Here is a 16,186-nt window from a genome sequence, read left to right on the forward strand (position 1 = left end):
CTAGAAGAAGACCTCATTGGCTTTAGGTAAAGGGCTTATGGGTGAAAACTCATGGGGTGAGAAGGTATGAGAAAGTCATGGTCTCTCCTCTTGGAGGAAGTAAATCAAGATCATGGATCCATTGATGTATAAACTTCAAGATTAGAGGTGAGGAAAAGGCCAATGCCATTTAGACTTCTAATCCGCCCCAGGCATTGACATCATGGATACTTTTTTTTTTTCCGAGAAGATATGCTTAAGTCATCAGATGTGAATACCAAATGACATCAGAATCGACTATTTATCTGAAGTGGGTAAAGGCCTAGACAGCATCTTTATTGAAACTGCCAATGACACGATGCTGTGTGGGATTGTCATTACCCCAAGGTTCTTGACAGTAGGCTACACCGTAAGGGTGAATATAGTAAGATAGTTGAAGGAACTGGGATATTTAGACTGGAGAAAAGATAGATGAAGTATTTGAACTCAAGATCTCTGACTCTGGCAATCATTCCATGACACTTGTTGCTATAATATCTCTTTCTGAAATTTGACCACCACCCTATACTCCTTGCTCCCAACTGAATTTGTATTTAAAATTAATTTGATTGTATCTTCTGTGAAAATTAACCCTCAACATCCTAATAATGATGATAATGATAATGATGCTGATAGTAGTAATAATGATAACAGTAGTAATGTGGCTCATTGGTGTATGCTTTCTGAGACTTTGGAGTTCTTGTGTTCCCAAGAAGGGAAGATTCCTTGTGTGCTTTAAAGAGCTTGCTAAGGCCCTTGCTAACTCTGAGTCACCTATGGACACCCTGCTTTCTCTTCAGGTTTCATTGACTTTATCGTGGAGCCCACCTTCACTGTGTTGACTGACATGACTGAAAAGATTGTATCTCCACTTATTGATGAACCTTCCCAACCTGGCGGGACTGGGCACAGGCGCTCAAGGTCAGTGATGAACCTTGTGGGGCTCTGGTTGGGGACACTGACTTATGGCTAAAGTTGGGGATTTATTTTCTACCATTGATAAGTGCCCAAAGTTTGATTTCTACAAATGCCTGGGGCAGGAGTAGGAGGAAGTTTTGCATTTGATGCTTCATTTTTTTTTCTTAGAACAGGCAAAGTTGTAATGATCAGGTTCCCCCTCCCATCCCAGCATTATAAGAAAATGGAAAATGGTAAGAGAGGTAGGGAAGTGAGAGACCCTTCATCATGTCCTCCATACTACCCCAGCTCCTCTCTTCCTGCTTTCATCTATTTGGGTTTTGTGATAGACGAGAGAAAAGAGAAGAAGAGAGTTGAAGAAAAGGAAGAGGAAGAATTAGGAGAGGAAGGTGGGAAGGGAAGTCACAAGGGAATGTTGGAGGGGATTATACCCTCCACCTTCTCAGAAGCAGGTGAGCCAATTAAAATTTTCTGAGCAGAGTAGAGAAGCCTGCTTCTGCCCACCACTATTTCCTGTATATTTGTGGCAAGTAATGGGTTTATATCATATTAGCACTCCATTAATCGGCCTCATTTATCATTTGATGGGTTTCATCTTGTCAGCATTTATATATCTGTGGATAACCCATATAATGAACATTCCTTTACCAAAAAGCTATTTCTAAAATGTTTGTATCCATAATATTGAATTGCCATCCCTTAAGCAGGTACATCATTTTCAGTAAAAAAGATGGGAGAAGCAGGGAATGTTGCATCAGGGATGGCCCCTCACCTCCAAGCTATTTACACCTCCCTGCCTTCTAGCTCCAAAGATAATGAGATACAGATTGCCCAGGTCCATCATGGAGTCCAGATGTCAGAGTGAGGGGAAACTCTCAGTCCTAGGGAACTAGGGTGGAGCTGGGAGAAGAGAAGGATGAATAGTTGGTTAATGTCACCAGTTGGATGTTATAAATGGGAAATATTTGTCCCCATGATAGTGGTGAGATCACAGAGCTGAGTGGAGAACTTTGGTGCAAACATCAGTCCAGTTCATTCCAAATGGGAAATTATAATAGAAAAGATATAGACTAGAGGAGGTAAGGGGAATGGAAAGCTTCAAAAGTCCAAGCTGGAGAAGAGATACAGAACTGAGACTTTTTGGGGCAGGGGAGGGAGTGGAAGTTTGTATTTATTAGACAATTCCTCATTTTCAAACTTTTCAGAATATGGATCCAACTTTCTGAATTCTGTTTTGGAAAACCAAGTGACCCTATCCTGAGACACTGTGTACACCCACACCAGTGTAAAAGCTATGCTTCCCTGAGGGGTTAACACTTGGATAGTGAGTCCATCTGAAATGGCTCAGCTGCAGACACTTAGAATATTAACTTGCCGTTTCTGTGTTATCTTGTCCATAGCTTGAATAGCATCAGCCCGTTAGATGCAAAGCGATCAAGCGTCCGGAGCACTGGGTCCGAAGGAAGTGCCTCGATCAATAATTCCGTCCTCACTGTGGACTATAAAAGTTTTAAAGCCACTTGGACCGAGGTGGTGCACATTAACAGGGAGAGATGGAGGGCCAAAATTCCAAAAGGTAACTGATCTCACTGGGAAGATTCTAAGCACAATGTCCCCAAGCAAATCTGATCCACTCTTCCAAAAAACAAAAAACTTTATTGATATTTTGGTTTTATGTCACCTATATTTTCCACTGTATCTTCTTCCGTCCGAGAGAGAGAGAGAGGGAGAGAGAGAGAATCATTCTTGATAATAAAAATTTTAAAGGAAGAAAAAGGCAAATCTAACCAACATATTTAAAAACTTGATGTAGCATGTAATGTTCAACACCCATAGTCGTCCATCTCTGAAAAAAAGCTGGGAGAGTTGTCCTCCCTGACCTCACTTCCCCCTCTCCACACCAAGGTTCAGCTCTCTGCATCTCTTCTTGAGTTTGGTCTTTTGATGCTTTCTACTCTGCTTTCGTTCCTCAGCCTTGTATCTCTCGTTTGGAACCAAGCTCGACCATTATCTTTTCACAGCGTTTACTTCTTCTTGCTTGCTTGTTATTAATATTCCATTTACTTTGTTATAATCAGCTGTATGTTATTTTCCTGCTGCTGCTTACTTCTCTTTGTGTCAGCTTTGTGTGTCTTCCTATGCTTCTCTGCACCCATCGCACATATCATTCCTTACAGCACAGTCATGCTCCATTGCCTTCACATACCACAGCTTGTTTAGCCATTCTCTATCAGCAAGGTCCACTCTTTCTCTTTGCATATTTTCAATTGATGTGACAAGTCATATTCTTGTCTAATAGGAGGAGGCATAACTGATATATGTCAATACCAAGGCTGGAAATGTAATAGTTTTAAGATATTGTCTTTTGTAAATATTAAGACCCTACAGTGAGTTCGTAAGAGAGTCAGGGAGACATTCCCAGCCTCCCGGAGGATTAGGGATTGATTGGATGGCCTGATCCAGGCAATGGTTATTACTTTGATGTCTGCCTTATGGGATGTCTCCAGTGGAGTGCCCCAGGGATCTGTGTTTTGCTCTGTGCTGTTTACTATTTTTAATCATATCAGATAATGACATGGAATGCCCATCAAATGTGCAGATGACCCAAAACTAGGAGGGATGATAGTCAAGACTCTAAAACAGCTCCAGAGCTCCATAGATCATATAGGCATTTGGAAGGCACTGTCTGTGGTAAGCATTCTTTTTGGAGCTTAGATTCTCCAGCTAAAGTTGATCTGACTTAGCTGTCCAGAAGATTTTTCTTACTTGCTTGCAATGTTTGGCAGGATTATAGAAAGTGTCGGGATATGGTCTGGGCGTGTGGCGCAATTTACGTGTAGAGAAGTCGTGCTAATATAGGTTAGCGCCTTCTCAAAGACACATAGACTTTTAGATTTCTTGGAGTACTGAGGAATAAGAGATGGAATGTTTGCCCAGGGTCACGTAGGCAGGATGTAGCAGAGGCAGGACTCCAACTCAGGTCTTCCTAGCTTTAAGGCCAGTTCCCTACCTACTGTACCACACTATCTTATTAAATTGTGGGACTGTAAAATTAGTTTGTGTGATAATGAAATTGAAGACAGTTTTTTCAACTAGTGGACATTCTCTTTGATTTTGCCAATAGTCCAATAGTCACTGCTATTGCCCAGGGTCACATGGCTAAGTGTCAGAGGTAGAATCTCTGGTCTTCCTGAGTCCAGGCCCAGTGCTCTGTCCACAGCATTGTAAGAGAGGGAACCACCTGCCTGTGGAAGTAGTGGGCTCCCCTCCTTAGAGATCTTCAAGTACAGGCTGAACAGTTACATGTTTAGTGTATTATCGAGGGTATTTCAAGAGAGGACTCCCTTTCAGGTGTTTGCACTTGGTGGATGTAGAGGTTCCTTCTGCCTCTGAGATTGATAGGGTCAGGGGCCTCAGCACAGCTTTGGAGCCAGAAACTAGCAAGTCCAATACTCCCATTTTAAAGATGAGGAAACTGAGGTCTGAAGGAAAGAAATGACTTGACCAAAGTCACACAGATCACAGGATTATAGACTTAGGTCTAGATTGGAGTTGGGGGCCCATCAAGTCTAATGTTCTCATTTGTAAAGATCAGTTCTGAGGCAGAGAACGTTGATGACTTACTACAAAAGCAGTGTCTGAGGCTGTATTTAAAACCAGGTTTCAAATCCAATCCCCCATCCACTCTGCTTCATGCTAGCCCCCATAGCAATTTGAGCTAGGATTTGAACTCAGATCCTTTGACTCTAAATACACCATTCTTTCCACTGGAGTACCCTAATTCTGTGATCCTTTCTTTGTGACTCTCACTTCTAGAGCTTTGGGGAGGCCCATTGTGCCTTGCAGACACCTGGAATAATCTGGATGAGACAAGGTCCAGATCCCCTAATGTTCACCTTGAGCACTTTTTCATGTTTGAATTTCTAATGAACTTCATCGATTGTCAAAAATTACTGAGTGTTGTGACTGGCAGGGCTCTTAATGACGATAGCTTTTGTTTATCCTCTCCATCATGTGCTTCTTGTAATTGGCTGGTGGAACAGAAGAGAAAGCCAAGCGGGAAGCCGAGGAGAAAGCCAAGCAGGAGGCCGAGGAGAAGAAAAAGCAAATGGAAGCCAAAAGTCAGGCTGAAGAAGGTGCATCAGGCAAGCCTGAGAAGAAAAAGTCTGGAGAAGGGAAGAGTCAAGTGAATGGAGGGCGAGCCAACAAAAGCGAAAACCCTCATGGGAAACATCCATCTAAAGCAGACAAATCTGGAGACAATAAACAGGCTCATGCGGGTGAGAATGAAAACTTATTTGGCATTATTGGTTTCCTCTCAAAGGCTCTGAAAGGCACTTTCTCAATGGCAAACCCATATTTTTATTGAAATTGGTATACTTGAGGGAGGAGGAGGGATGCACTAGGTGGTAATACAATAGATGTCAATAACAATTCCTTTAAAGAAGTGATTGATGTGCTTAGCAAAAGATTGCAAAGTTGACTATCTTTATTTAGGAGCACAAGTATTCACTTCTGGGGAAGTCATAAGACTTTGGGGGTTATTTTTTTGGTAATCCATCAACAGTTTTTCACCTAAAGGAAAAATTTGCCTTTTCTTACTATGAAGTTATTTGGCTCAGTGTGCATTTCTACTATATATTACAAACTCCAAGGAGGAGAGGATCATGCTTTCCATAAGCAATTCCACAAACACTTATTAAGTGCTTAATGTATTCAATGCACTGTTCTAGATGTTTTGGAAGTAAAGGGAAAATTTTTAAATAACCCCCTGCCCTCCGTGGGATCACAGTCTATTGGGAGCTATAGCACATACTCATAGATTTCAAGCTGGACAATGCCTTAAAAGTCATCTTGGACAATACCTTGATTTTAGAGAAGAGGAAACAAATCCATAAAGATCATGTCTTAACTTCTTCCTGTGAGTACCTTCACTTGATTAGCTCCAATTTATCTTTCTTTTTTATATATTTAATATTTTTGGTTTTCAGCATTAATTTTCACAAGAGTTTGAATTACAAATTTTCCCCCATTTCTACCCTCCCCCACACTCCAAGATGGCATATATTCTGATAGCCCAATTCCCCAGTCAGCCCTCCCTTCTGTCTCCCCACTCCCCACATCCTGTTTTCCCTTCCTTTCTTGTAGGGCAAGATAGATTTCTATGCCCCATTGCCTGTATATCTTATTTCCTAGTCGCATGCAAAAACTTTTTTTTGAACATCTTCTTTTAAAACTTTGAGTTCCAAATTCTCTCCCCTCTTCCCTCCCCACCCACCCTCCCTAAGAAGGCAAGCAATTCACATAGGCCACATGTGTATCATTATGTAAAACCCTTCCACAATACTCATGTTGTGAAAGACTAACTATTTTTTGCTCCTTCCTATCCTATCTTCCTTTGTACAATTTTCTCTCTTGACCCTGTCCCTTTTTGAAAGTGTTTGCTTTTGATTATCTCCTCCCCCTATCTGCCCTCCCTTCTATCATCCCCTTTTTATCTCCTTCCTCCTTCTTTCCTGTGGGGTAAGATACCCAATTGAGTGTGAATGTTTTACCCTCCTCAGGTCAAATCTGATGAGAGCAAGATTCACTCATTCCCCCTCACCTGCCCCCTCTTCCCTTCCTACAGAACTGCTTTTTCTTGCCACTTTTATGTGAGATAATTTACCCCTTTCTATCTCTCTCTTTCTCCCTCTCTCAATATATTACTCTCTCATCCCTTAATTTGATTTTATTTTTTTAGATATCATCCCTTTATATTCAACTCACCTTGTGTCCTCTGTCTATATATATATACATATATATGTAATATATATATACATATATGTATATATAGACACACATATATACATACATATATATATATATTCCCTTTAGCTACCGTAATACTGAGGTCTCGTGAATTATACACATCATCTTTCCATGTAGGAATGTAAACAAAACAGTTCAACTTTAGTAAGTCCCTTCTGATTTCTCTTTCTCGTTTACCTTTTCATGCTTCTCTTGATTCTTGTGTTTGAAAGTCAAATTTTCTATTCAGCTCTGGTCTTTTCACTGAGAAAGCTTGAAAGTCCTCTATTTTATTGAAAATCCATATTTTGCCTTGGAGCATGATACTCAGTTTTGCTGGGTAGGTGATTCTTGGTTTTAATCCTAGCTCCATTGACCTCCAGAATATCATATTCCAAGCCCTTCGATCCCTTAATGTAGAAGCTGTTAGATCTTGTGTTATCCTGATTATGTTTCCACAATACTCAAATTATTTCTTTCTGGCTGCTTGCAGTATTTTCTTCTTGATCTGGGAGCTTTGGAATTTGGCAACAATGTTCCTAGGAGTCTTCTTTTTGGGATCTTTTTCAGGGGGTGATCTGGGGATTCTTTCAATTTCTGTTTTACCCTCTGCTTCTAGAATATCAGGGCAGTTCTCCTTGATAATTTCTTGAAAGATGATATCTAGGCTCTTTTTTTCATCATGGCTTTCAGGTAGTCCAATAATTTTTAAATTATCTCTCCTGGATCTATTTTCCAGGTCAGTGGTTTTTCCAATGAGATATTTCACATTGTCTTCCACTTTTTCGTCCTTTGGTTCTGTTGTGTAATATCTTGATTTCTCATAAAGTTGCTAGCTTCCACTTGCTCCAATCTAATTTTTAAGGTAGTATTTTCTTCAGTGGTCTTTTGGATCTCCTTTTCCATTTGGCTAATTCTGCCTTTCAAGGCATTCTTCTCCTCATTGGCTTTGAGTTAGTCTATTTTTTAAGGTGTTACTTTCTTCAGTATTTTTTGGGTCTCCTTTAGCAAGCCATTGACTTGTTTTTCATGGTTTTCCTGCATCACTCTCATTTCTCTTCCCAATTTTTCCTCTACTTCTCTAACTTTGCTTTTCCAAATCCTTTTTGAGCTCTTCCATGGCCTGAGACTAGTTCATGTTTTCCTTGGAGGTTTTTGATGTAGGCTCTTTGACTTTGTTGACTTATTCTGCCTGTATGTTTTGGTCTTCATCACCAAAGAAAGATTCCAAAGTCTGAGTCTGAATCTGAGTCTGTTTTCGCTGCCTGACCATGTTCCCAGCCAACTTACTTGACCCTTGAGTTTTTCATTGGGGTATGACTGCTTGTAGAGTAGAGAGTACTTTGTTCCAAGCTTGAGGGATTGTGCTGTTGTTTTCAGAGGTTTTTCTACACAGCAAGCTCTGCCACACCAGTGCTCCTCCTTCCCCAAGAACCACCAACCTGCACCGGGACACAGATCTGAGCAGGCTCTGCACTCCCGCTGGCATCTGCCACTTAATTCCTCCCACCAGGTGGGCCTGCGGCCAGAAGCAACTGCAGCTATACTTCTGTAGCTGCACTACCTCTGCTGCCCCCAGGGTGGTGGCCTAACCACAAACTCCTTTCAATCTGTCGCTGCAGCTTTTCCCACTAACCTTCTCTTTTGTCTTTGGTGTTTGTGGGTTGAGAAGTCTGGTAACTGCCATAGCTCACTGATTCAGGGTGCTATGAATTCTAGAATTTGTTCAGAGCCATTTTTTATATGTGTTTGGAGGGTCCTGGGGGAGAGCCCTAGGCAATTCCCTGCTTTCCAGCCACTATCTTGGCTCCACCCCCCAATTTATCTTTCTATATTTATTTGTACATAGTTGTTTGTATAGTATCTTGCCCATTAGACCCAAAATTCCTGGAGAGCAGGGACTGCCTTTGGGTTTGTGTCCCCAGCACTTAGCATGGTGTGGGCATGTAGTAAGTATTTAATAAATACTTGTTGATTGGCTGTCTGAGTGACTTGCCCAGGGTCACACAATCAGATAAGCACGTGCAGCATAAATTAGTTAGGGAGAGCAATCAGGAACAGCTGGTTGGATTAGGGAAACCTTCCATAGGAAATGGTTCTTAAACCTCACTGTGAAAGAAGCCAAAGATCTAAAGAGGCAGAGCTCAGGAGGGAAGGCATTCCTGGAAGAGGATACAGCTTGTGCAAAGGCCCAGAGATGGGAGATGGGGTGCTGAGTTTGCAGCATAACAAGGAGACTAGTTTGGCTGAAAAGTAAAATGGGCCAAGGGGAAGCATAGGACACAAACATAGCTAGAAGTTTTGTCAAAGTTGCAGTGAGGGAAATTTTGGCTTGATGGCCAGGTTTCCTCTTTCTTCATGTTCCTCTGAGCCATTTCTATCCTGAAGACTTGAAATGGATGAACAGTATATAATTGAACTACCCCTGGCATTTGAAATCTATACTGTACATCCCCATTGGCCCCCACAAATAGCAAGACCAGGGAAAGTAAAGGAAGAGAAAAGCTTGGCCAGTCAGGGTTACAGTTCAGGAGAAAGAAACTATCACCCACACATTGTGAGCTGCCAAGAGTGCAGTGGGCTGCTGGGCTGGGGCTGCTTCCCTCTTCAGAGAAGGCATTTGAGCACAGGCTAGAGTACCCCTTGTTGGATATATTAGAGTGAGGATTCACTTTCAAGTGTGGGATGGGTGTGGTAACCACTCAAGCCCATTCCAACTCTGAAATTCTGTGATTTTAATTCATCTTTGTATGGCTCTTTTCCTCCCTCTCTGCCACCATATCAGTATGCATAATCATGTCTTATGGTATTAAATATTTACAGATGTATCAATGAATGAATGAATGAAATGGTAAGTTTTCTTTCCTGTCCGATATCTTGTTTTTGCTTTGGAGAAGAAGTGCTTATGGCTCTCACAGACTATCCAAATACAAAGTGGCCTTCATGTTATCAGCCTATTAAGAAAAAAACTGCTAGGAAACTATGATTGTTGTTTAGTCTTTTATAAGTTAGGGAAGCACTTTGTGAATCAATTTTTGTGGTTCAGAGACGAGGAGACAACCACCATCAGAAGTTGCTATGTTTGGCAGACCTTGTTGAAACCATAACAGCTCTTCTTAGCAAATGGAGAGAAATCTGTTCCAAACAATTTGGTCATAGTCATAGATAAAGAGCTGGAAGAGGCCTTGGAGGCTGTCCAATCCAACTCCATCATTAAACAGGTGAGGAAACTGAAGGCCAGAGGGATTATGTCCTTCTCAGGGTCCCACAGTAGGAAGTAGTGGATAGCCTCTGCTTCTCTATCCACGTCCCACACAGACTCGGGTCTGGCACACAGCTTTTCTAGCACTGGCTGGTTTGGTGTTGGTGGCCAGGCCTAACTCTGTGGCTTGTGCTGCTGTCACTGAGTGTTAGTTGCTTTACTCACCTTAAGATTGAGTATCCAACTGTTTTGAGAATTTCCAAGTTCAAGAAAGTAGCAGTAATATCAGGTGAGGACTCCCTTCCAAACACTAACCCAGGGCTTTTGGTGAATTTCATGATCATTTTCTGTCCTTGACATCTACTCCAAGAAGTAGCCAAGATGGTACAAGAAGTATAGTCCTCAGTGGTGGTCTTCCCTGCTCTAGGCCAACTACGTGACTGGCTCCCTCTTCTCCCAGCTGCCAACCTTCACAATCTCTCTGTATCTTCTCTCCCTCTTATCTCAGAGGATGAGATGGCTTTCTTGTTTGCAGAAGATAGCCCCACCCCCAGGACCCTCATGGGCAAGAGAGAGTTTTTTGTGGTGGTTGTTTTGTTTTAGGTGTTTTAGGTTTTATGTCCTGAATTTGTATTTAGGCAGAGGAGAAGCACTGGTAAAGAGGGAGAGGTTGAGGCTGACCCTGGACAAACCATTTACCCATTTGGGGCTTCCATTTCTTCCTCTATATAAAGTTTGGCTGGACTTGATAGCTTCAGAACTAGGGCTTTGGGTGAATTTCACGATCATTTTCTGTCCTTGACATCTACTCCAAGAAGTAGCCAAGATGGTACAAGAAGTATAGTCCTCAGTGGTGGTCTTCCCTGCTCTAGGGCAACTATGTGATTGGCTCCCTCTTCTCCCAGCTGCCAACCTTCACAATCTCTCTGTATGGCTTCAAAACCATTATACTTCTGCTAATAACAACCCTTCCATTGGTTTCATTGCTTTCTTAAAGAAATGGTTTTCTCACCAAGAATATTTTAGATTAAAAGGTCAAGGAAATAATATTCTTACTTTCTTCTGGGAAAAGTTTATATTGTGAACATAATATTGTGATGAAATGGTTACTAATTTTATGAAAAAAATGTTCTTTTTATTTTTCAAACTTTATTTGAAAAATTTTATTTGAAAAAAATATTTTCGGCTCTGAATTCTTTCCCTCCCTCTTGCCCCTCCCATACCCACTGAGCAGGCAAGAAATAACAACACCCATTATATACATTACGTCATATAAATATATTTCCATATTAGCTATGTTGCAAAAGGGAGGAAAAGCAAGAAAAAACAAAGACAGTGAAAGAAAATCTGTTTCCATGTATTTCTCCGCTCTCTCTCTCTGGAGAGAGATAGCATTTTTCAGCATAGTCCTTTGGAATTGTTGTGGATTTGACAATTATTCTTTTCATTGGCATGCAGAGAGAGCCAAAGGTCATCTGAGATGCCAAATCGCTGATTTCTTTGGCACAACTTTAGTCAAGGAGGAGAAGCAGCTTGGAAAAGAGAGCTGGGTTTGACTTTAGGGTATTCAGATCTGTTGCTTATTAGCTGTGTGACCTTAGGCAATTGCCTCTGCTTCTCTGAGTCCTGATTTCCTTATCTTCCACGTGAGGGGGTTGGACTGGATGATCTCCCAGGTCCTCTGTAGCTCAAAATCTATGATGTTGAGTCAATTTTTCCTAACTCCCACACTGAATATTACATTCCTGAGCTTTCTCTCTTCCTTCTGGTTCTCTAGTTTCAACTTAACTTGAGATTTAAATCAGAGAACTTGAATTAAATCCAGAAAATTCCCATCCAGTTCTCTTGGCTTCTTCTTGGGTTGGACCTTCTGTCATTAAAGAGAATGCCCTGCACTCACAGAGAATCATCCCACTATGCCTGGGAACATGCTTGCTTTGGTGGGTGCTAATTGGCATGGATCCTTTCCACTCCTTTTTCCTTTGTTTGGTAAGGAAAAGGCAGAGAGGAAGACTCCTGGCCTTTGGAAGAAGTACAAGTCTGCTTCTGGGCCTGAACCCTAGGGAAGTGAAAGAAGTATTAAATATAGAGCTAGAGGAGGTGGGTTCAAATATTGCCTTTGCCACCTTGCCTGTTCCAACTTGGGTAAGTCACTTCCTTTCTCTGGATCTCATTAAAAAATAAGGGGAGGTTAGGGGAAGAGTTGAAATAGAAGAGCTCTCAGGTCCTGCCCCATTTCTAAATCTGTGATCCTTTTTCATCGAGTTTGAAGAAGGAATGGCATATGCAGCAAAACATGAGGCCATGAAATGTGTACTAAAAGGCCAAGGTCTTCTGCGTCTTTCATTATAGACGTTTGCCACAGGCCATCATTTCACTAAAAAGAATGTATGCATCGAATGAGAGGAGGGGAAAATAAATCAATATAAAGAAATGGCTAATCTAGCCATTGTTGGCTTGGGACCGTTGTGCCTGGTGGTGTAATTAAAATGATTTATAACTATATGAAAAGACCATTTCAGATCTTTGTGTTTACTCAATTACAGTTCACATGTACACCTGAGGGAAATGATTTAATGGACTTTATCTAAGAAGGTTGGGGGAGGGGTAACAGTGGGAAGAGAACCAAATTTGGAGTCAGAGGATCTTGGTTCAAATCCTGGCTCCACTATTTCTCATCTCAGACAAAGGACTTAACCTGTTTGGATTTCAAACTCCCCATGTGTAAAAGGAAGGTGCTGGACTAGATGGCCTTTAACATCCCTGACAGCTCAAAATCTGCAATCTTATGATTATCCAGTCAATCCCCAACTCTCACAGGGATAACATTCCTAAAAAAACCAGTTCAAAAGGCAAAGTTTTATTCATTACATCTCTGGATATTCACTCAAATTCTAACCGGCAACAAATTGAGACAAACCACTTACTTCCCATGACTCTGAAGTAATACTCCAGTATTTCAGCGGGTCCAATGTGGGTCCAGTTTCCAGTCATGTGCAGCCAGCATTGTGCTGGTAAATGTTTAAAAATATGCTCTCCAAAAGAACATGTATGGCATGAAAAACTTTTAAATTTAATCTGCATTAATATTTTCTTTGTTTTTTCTTAAGAGAGAAATTTCCTTTCATTTCTTTCTTTTTGCAAAAATTTTATTTATTTGTTTTTAGTTTTCAACATTCACTTCTAGAAGATTTTGAGTTCTAAATTTTCTCCCCCTGAGACAGCGGACACAGGGTGAGTTGAAGATGAAAGGAAGATATCTAAAAGAAATAAAATCAAATTAAGGGATGAGAAAGGAACATACTGAGAGAGGGAGATAAGGAGAGATAGAATGGGATGGATTATCTCCCATAAAGGTGGCAAGAGGAAGCAGTTCTGTAGGAGGAGGGGAGAGGGCGGATGAGGGGGGAATGAGTGAACATTGCTTTCATCAGATTTGGCCTAAGGAGGGAATAACATACATACCCAATTGGGAATCTTACCCCACAGGAAAGAAGAGGGAAGAAGATAAAAAAAATGGGGGGGATGATGGAGGGGAGGGCAGATGGGGGTGGAGGTAGTCAAAAACAAACACTTTCAAAAGGGGACAGGGTCAAAGGAGAAAATTCAATAAAGGGGGATGAGTTGGGAAGGAGCAAAATATAGTTAGTCTTTCACAACATGAGTATTGTGGAAGGGTTATACATAATGATACACATGTGGCCTAGGTTGAATTGCTTGACTTCTTAGGGAGGGTGGGTGGGAAGGGAAGAGGGGAGAGAATTTGGAACTCAAAGTTTTAAAAACAGATGTTCAAAAACAAACAAAAATGTTTTTGCATGCAACAAGAAAATAAGATACACAGGCAATGGGGCGTAAAAATTTATCTTGCCCTATAAGAAAGAAAGGGAAAAGGGGATGGGAGGGGAGTGGGGTGACAGAGGGGAGCGCTGACTGGGGAACACGGCAACCAGAAATGGGGAGAAAATTTGTAATCCAAACTCTTGTGAAAATCAATGCTGAAAACTAAATATGTTAAATAAATTAAAAAAAAAATTTCTCCCCCTCCCTGTGCTCCTCCTTCCCCGAGATGGTGTGCAATCTGGTATAGGTTGTACATGTACAATCATCTTAAGCATATTTCCACATTAGTCGTGTTGTAAAGAAGAATTAGAACCAAACGGAAAAGCCATGAGAAAGAAGAAACAACCAAAAAAGAGACAGAATGGTATGCTTCGATCTGCATTCAGACTCCACAGTTCTTTTACTGGAGGCTTTCCCTTCTTTCTTAAGTCTAAACCATCAACAAAATAATAAATGAAGCCACCATTTGTATTGTTTGCCAGTTTTCAAGGTGTAAATACTCACACAGAAAAATTTAACTTTTTGTTCACATAAGCCAGTTTGAATTGGCTCTTGCACACCCCTGTCTGTGTCACAATCTACCTAGGCTTTCCCATCCTCTGCTACTCTTGTCTGTGTCTTTCCAGAAATTTGCCCCAGAGTATGCACTAACATGCTGGGCTCTTCGTCAGTTTCTCTACCTTTACCTTGCCTGGAACCAATGTACCATGGCCCTTCTTGGCAATTTATTGGCAACTCCCCCATCCCTTTCCAACTCTGATTCCCCTTCAAATGATGTTTTTTTCTCATTAGAATGTAAACTTCTTGAGGGTTGAGAATGTCTTGCTTGATTGTTTTGCACAGTGATGGACACATAGTAAGTGCTTAGTAAATGCTATTTCACTTATTCATTGCAAAAATACAAGAAGACTTAATGCTGTCCATTGGTTCATTCCCTCTGTTTCTCTCTCTATCTCTTTCTGTCTCTCTCTGTCTGTCTGTCTCTCTGTCTGTCTGTTTCTCCCTCCTCTCTCTCTCTCTCTCTCTCTCTCTCTCTCTCTCTCTCTCTCTCTCTCTCCCTCCCTCTCTCTCCCTCTCTCTCCCTCTCTTATTCTTTCTCTGGCTTATCTTTTCCATCCATCTATTTCTTCAATGACATCCACTCTGTCACTTCTTCCGCACAGTTCCATATTTGTAATGTGTTACCACTTGTTCTCATTCCCCACCCCTATTTTGATAGGTCTAGTGTGATTTCTAACTCCTTCTTCCTTAGCAGCCTGTTTACAATGCTGATTCTGTCACTTTCAGGTGATGAGAAAAACAAGACAGACAAGAAGGATCAGTCCAACGTTGGCAATGATTCCAAGAAAACAGACGGTAAGGATACAATTCCCATTATGCTTCCTCATAAAAGAAGCCAAACTTGTTAGAATTACAGCTAAATTGGAAATAAAGATATATACTTTATTTGTATATTGGGCCTTAGAAAAAGCTAGTCTTTGTTATGGTTGATAAAGCTATTGCTTTTTAAGAAAATGAATTATGATTTCTTTGACTGTCACCTCCCCCTCAAAGGTCTGAATTAATCCTCCCTTTTGCCACTTTACAATATTAGGAATCAAATTAAGATTGGGAATGATTAGCACCACTGATTGATAAGTAGTAACAAATGCCATGTACCATACTATAATATACTGCGCTACATACAATGTGTATATACGTATATATATCTGTGTACAAATACACACGCAGATACGCATATATTCCATGGTGCTCAGTGACTCCCACTTTTACTACAAAATCCGTTCAGTAAGTGCTATCACTGATGAGTTATCAAGGAGCCCCAAAAAACTGAGAACATAAAATACTGTCTGTAAGTGCAGTCCAACGTCCTGTATACCACCAAGAGCACAGTGCCATTTCTTCCCAAATCAATATTATATTGTTCTCTGTAAATTTTTCATGGAAAATTGATTTTCACCTCCAAAAGTCAAATCACTCCCTGAAAGACCTGAATTTTAAAATTAATTGACAATCAACATTAGTTGTTTGGATCTAATATATATGGGATTAGGGTTAGAACTCTAACCCATAGTGCTTATCTCACTGAATAAATGTATTTCATTTTTTATTAGTGCCTGACATCAACATAAAAGCATAAAATATTAGGGTTTCTAGTCACTGCCTTATGTTGAATACTCTATTTTAATTCACTATTTTTATAGTCCCTATGGTTCAGGAACAGTTAACAAATGCTGAATTACTCCTTTAATGCCTGTTGTTAGAAAAAACTCTCAAGGACAAAACCTAGTTAATAGTATGGTTGTTAAGGGAGAAGAAATCTGAATCTGACATGAGAAACTTGTGATGAGATCATCTACTTTTAGCTTTGATCACCAATTCATGATGATGACACGAATACATGCCTTTCTTAGT

At 40.8% G+C, this 16,186-nt stretch overlaps 1 protein-coding gene across 3 annotated transcripts in view; it reads left to right on the forward strand.

The window, feature by feature from the left end:
• Positions 1-16,186, forward strand: part of PDE1C (phosphodiesterase 1C) — a 289,616-nt gene that overhangs the window by 231,558 nt on the left and 41,872 nt on the right. For all 3 annotated transcript variants that reach the window (XM_036738403.1, XM_036738404.1, XM_036738402.1), the window contains 4 exons: positions 819-939; positions 2,337-2,512; positions 4,980-5,216; positions 15,059-15,127. In XM_036738403.1, coding sequence (XP_036594298.1) covers positions 819-939; positions 2,337-2,512; positions 4,980-5,216; positions 15,059-15,127 — 603 coding nt within the window. The remainder of the gene's footprint in view (positions 1-818; positions 940-2,336; positions 2,513-4,979; positions 5,217-15,058; positions 15,128-16,186) is intronic.

The sequence above is a fragment of the Trichosurus vulpecula genome, chromosome 9, assembly GCF_011100635.1.
Source record: "Trichosurus vulpecula isolate mTriVul1 chromosome 9, mTriVul1.pri, whole genome shotgun sequence".
Lineage (NCBI taxonomy): Eukaryota > Metazoa > Chordata > Mammalia > Diprotodontia > Phalangeridae > Trichosurus > Trichosurus vulpecula.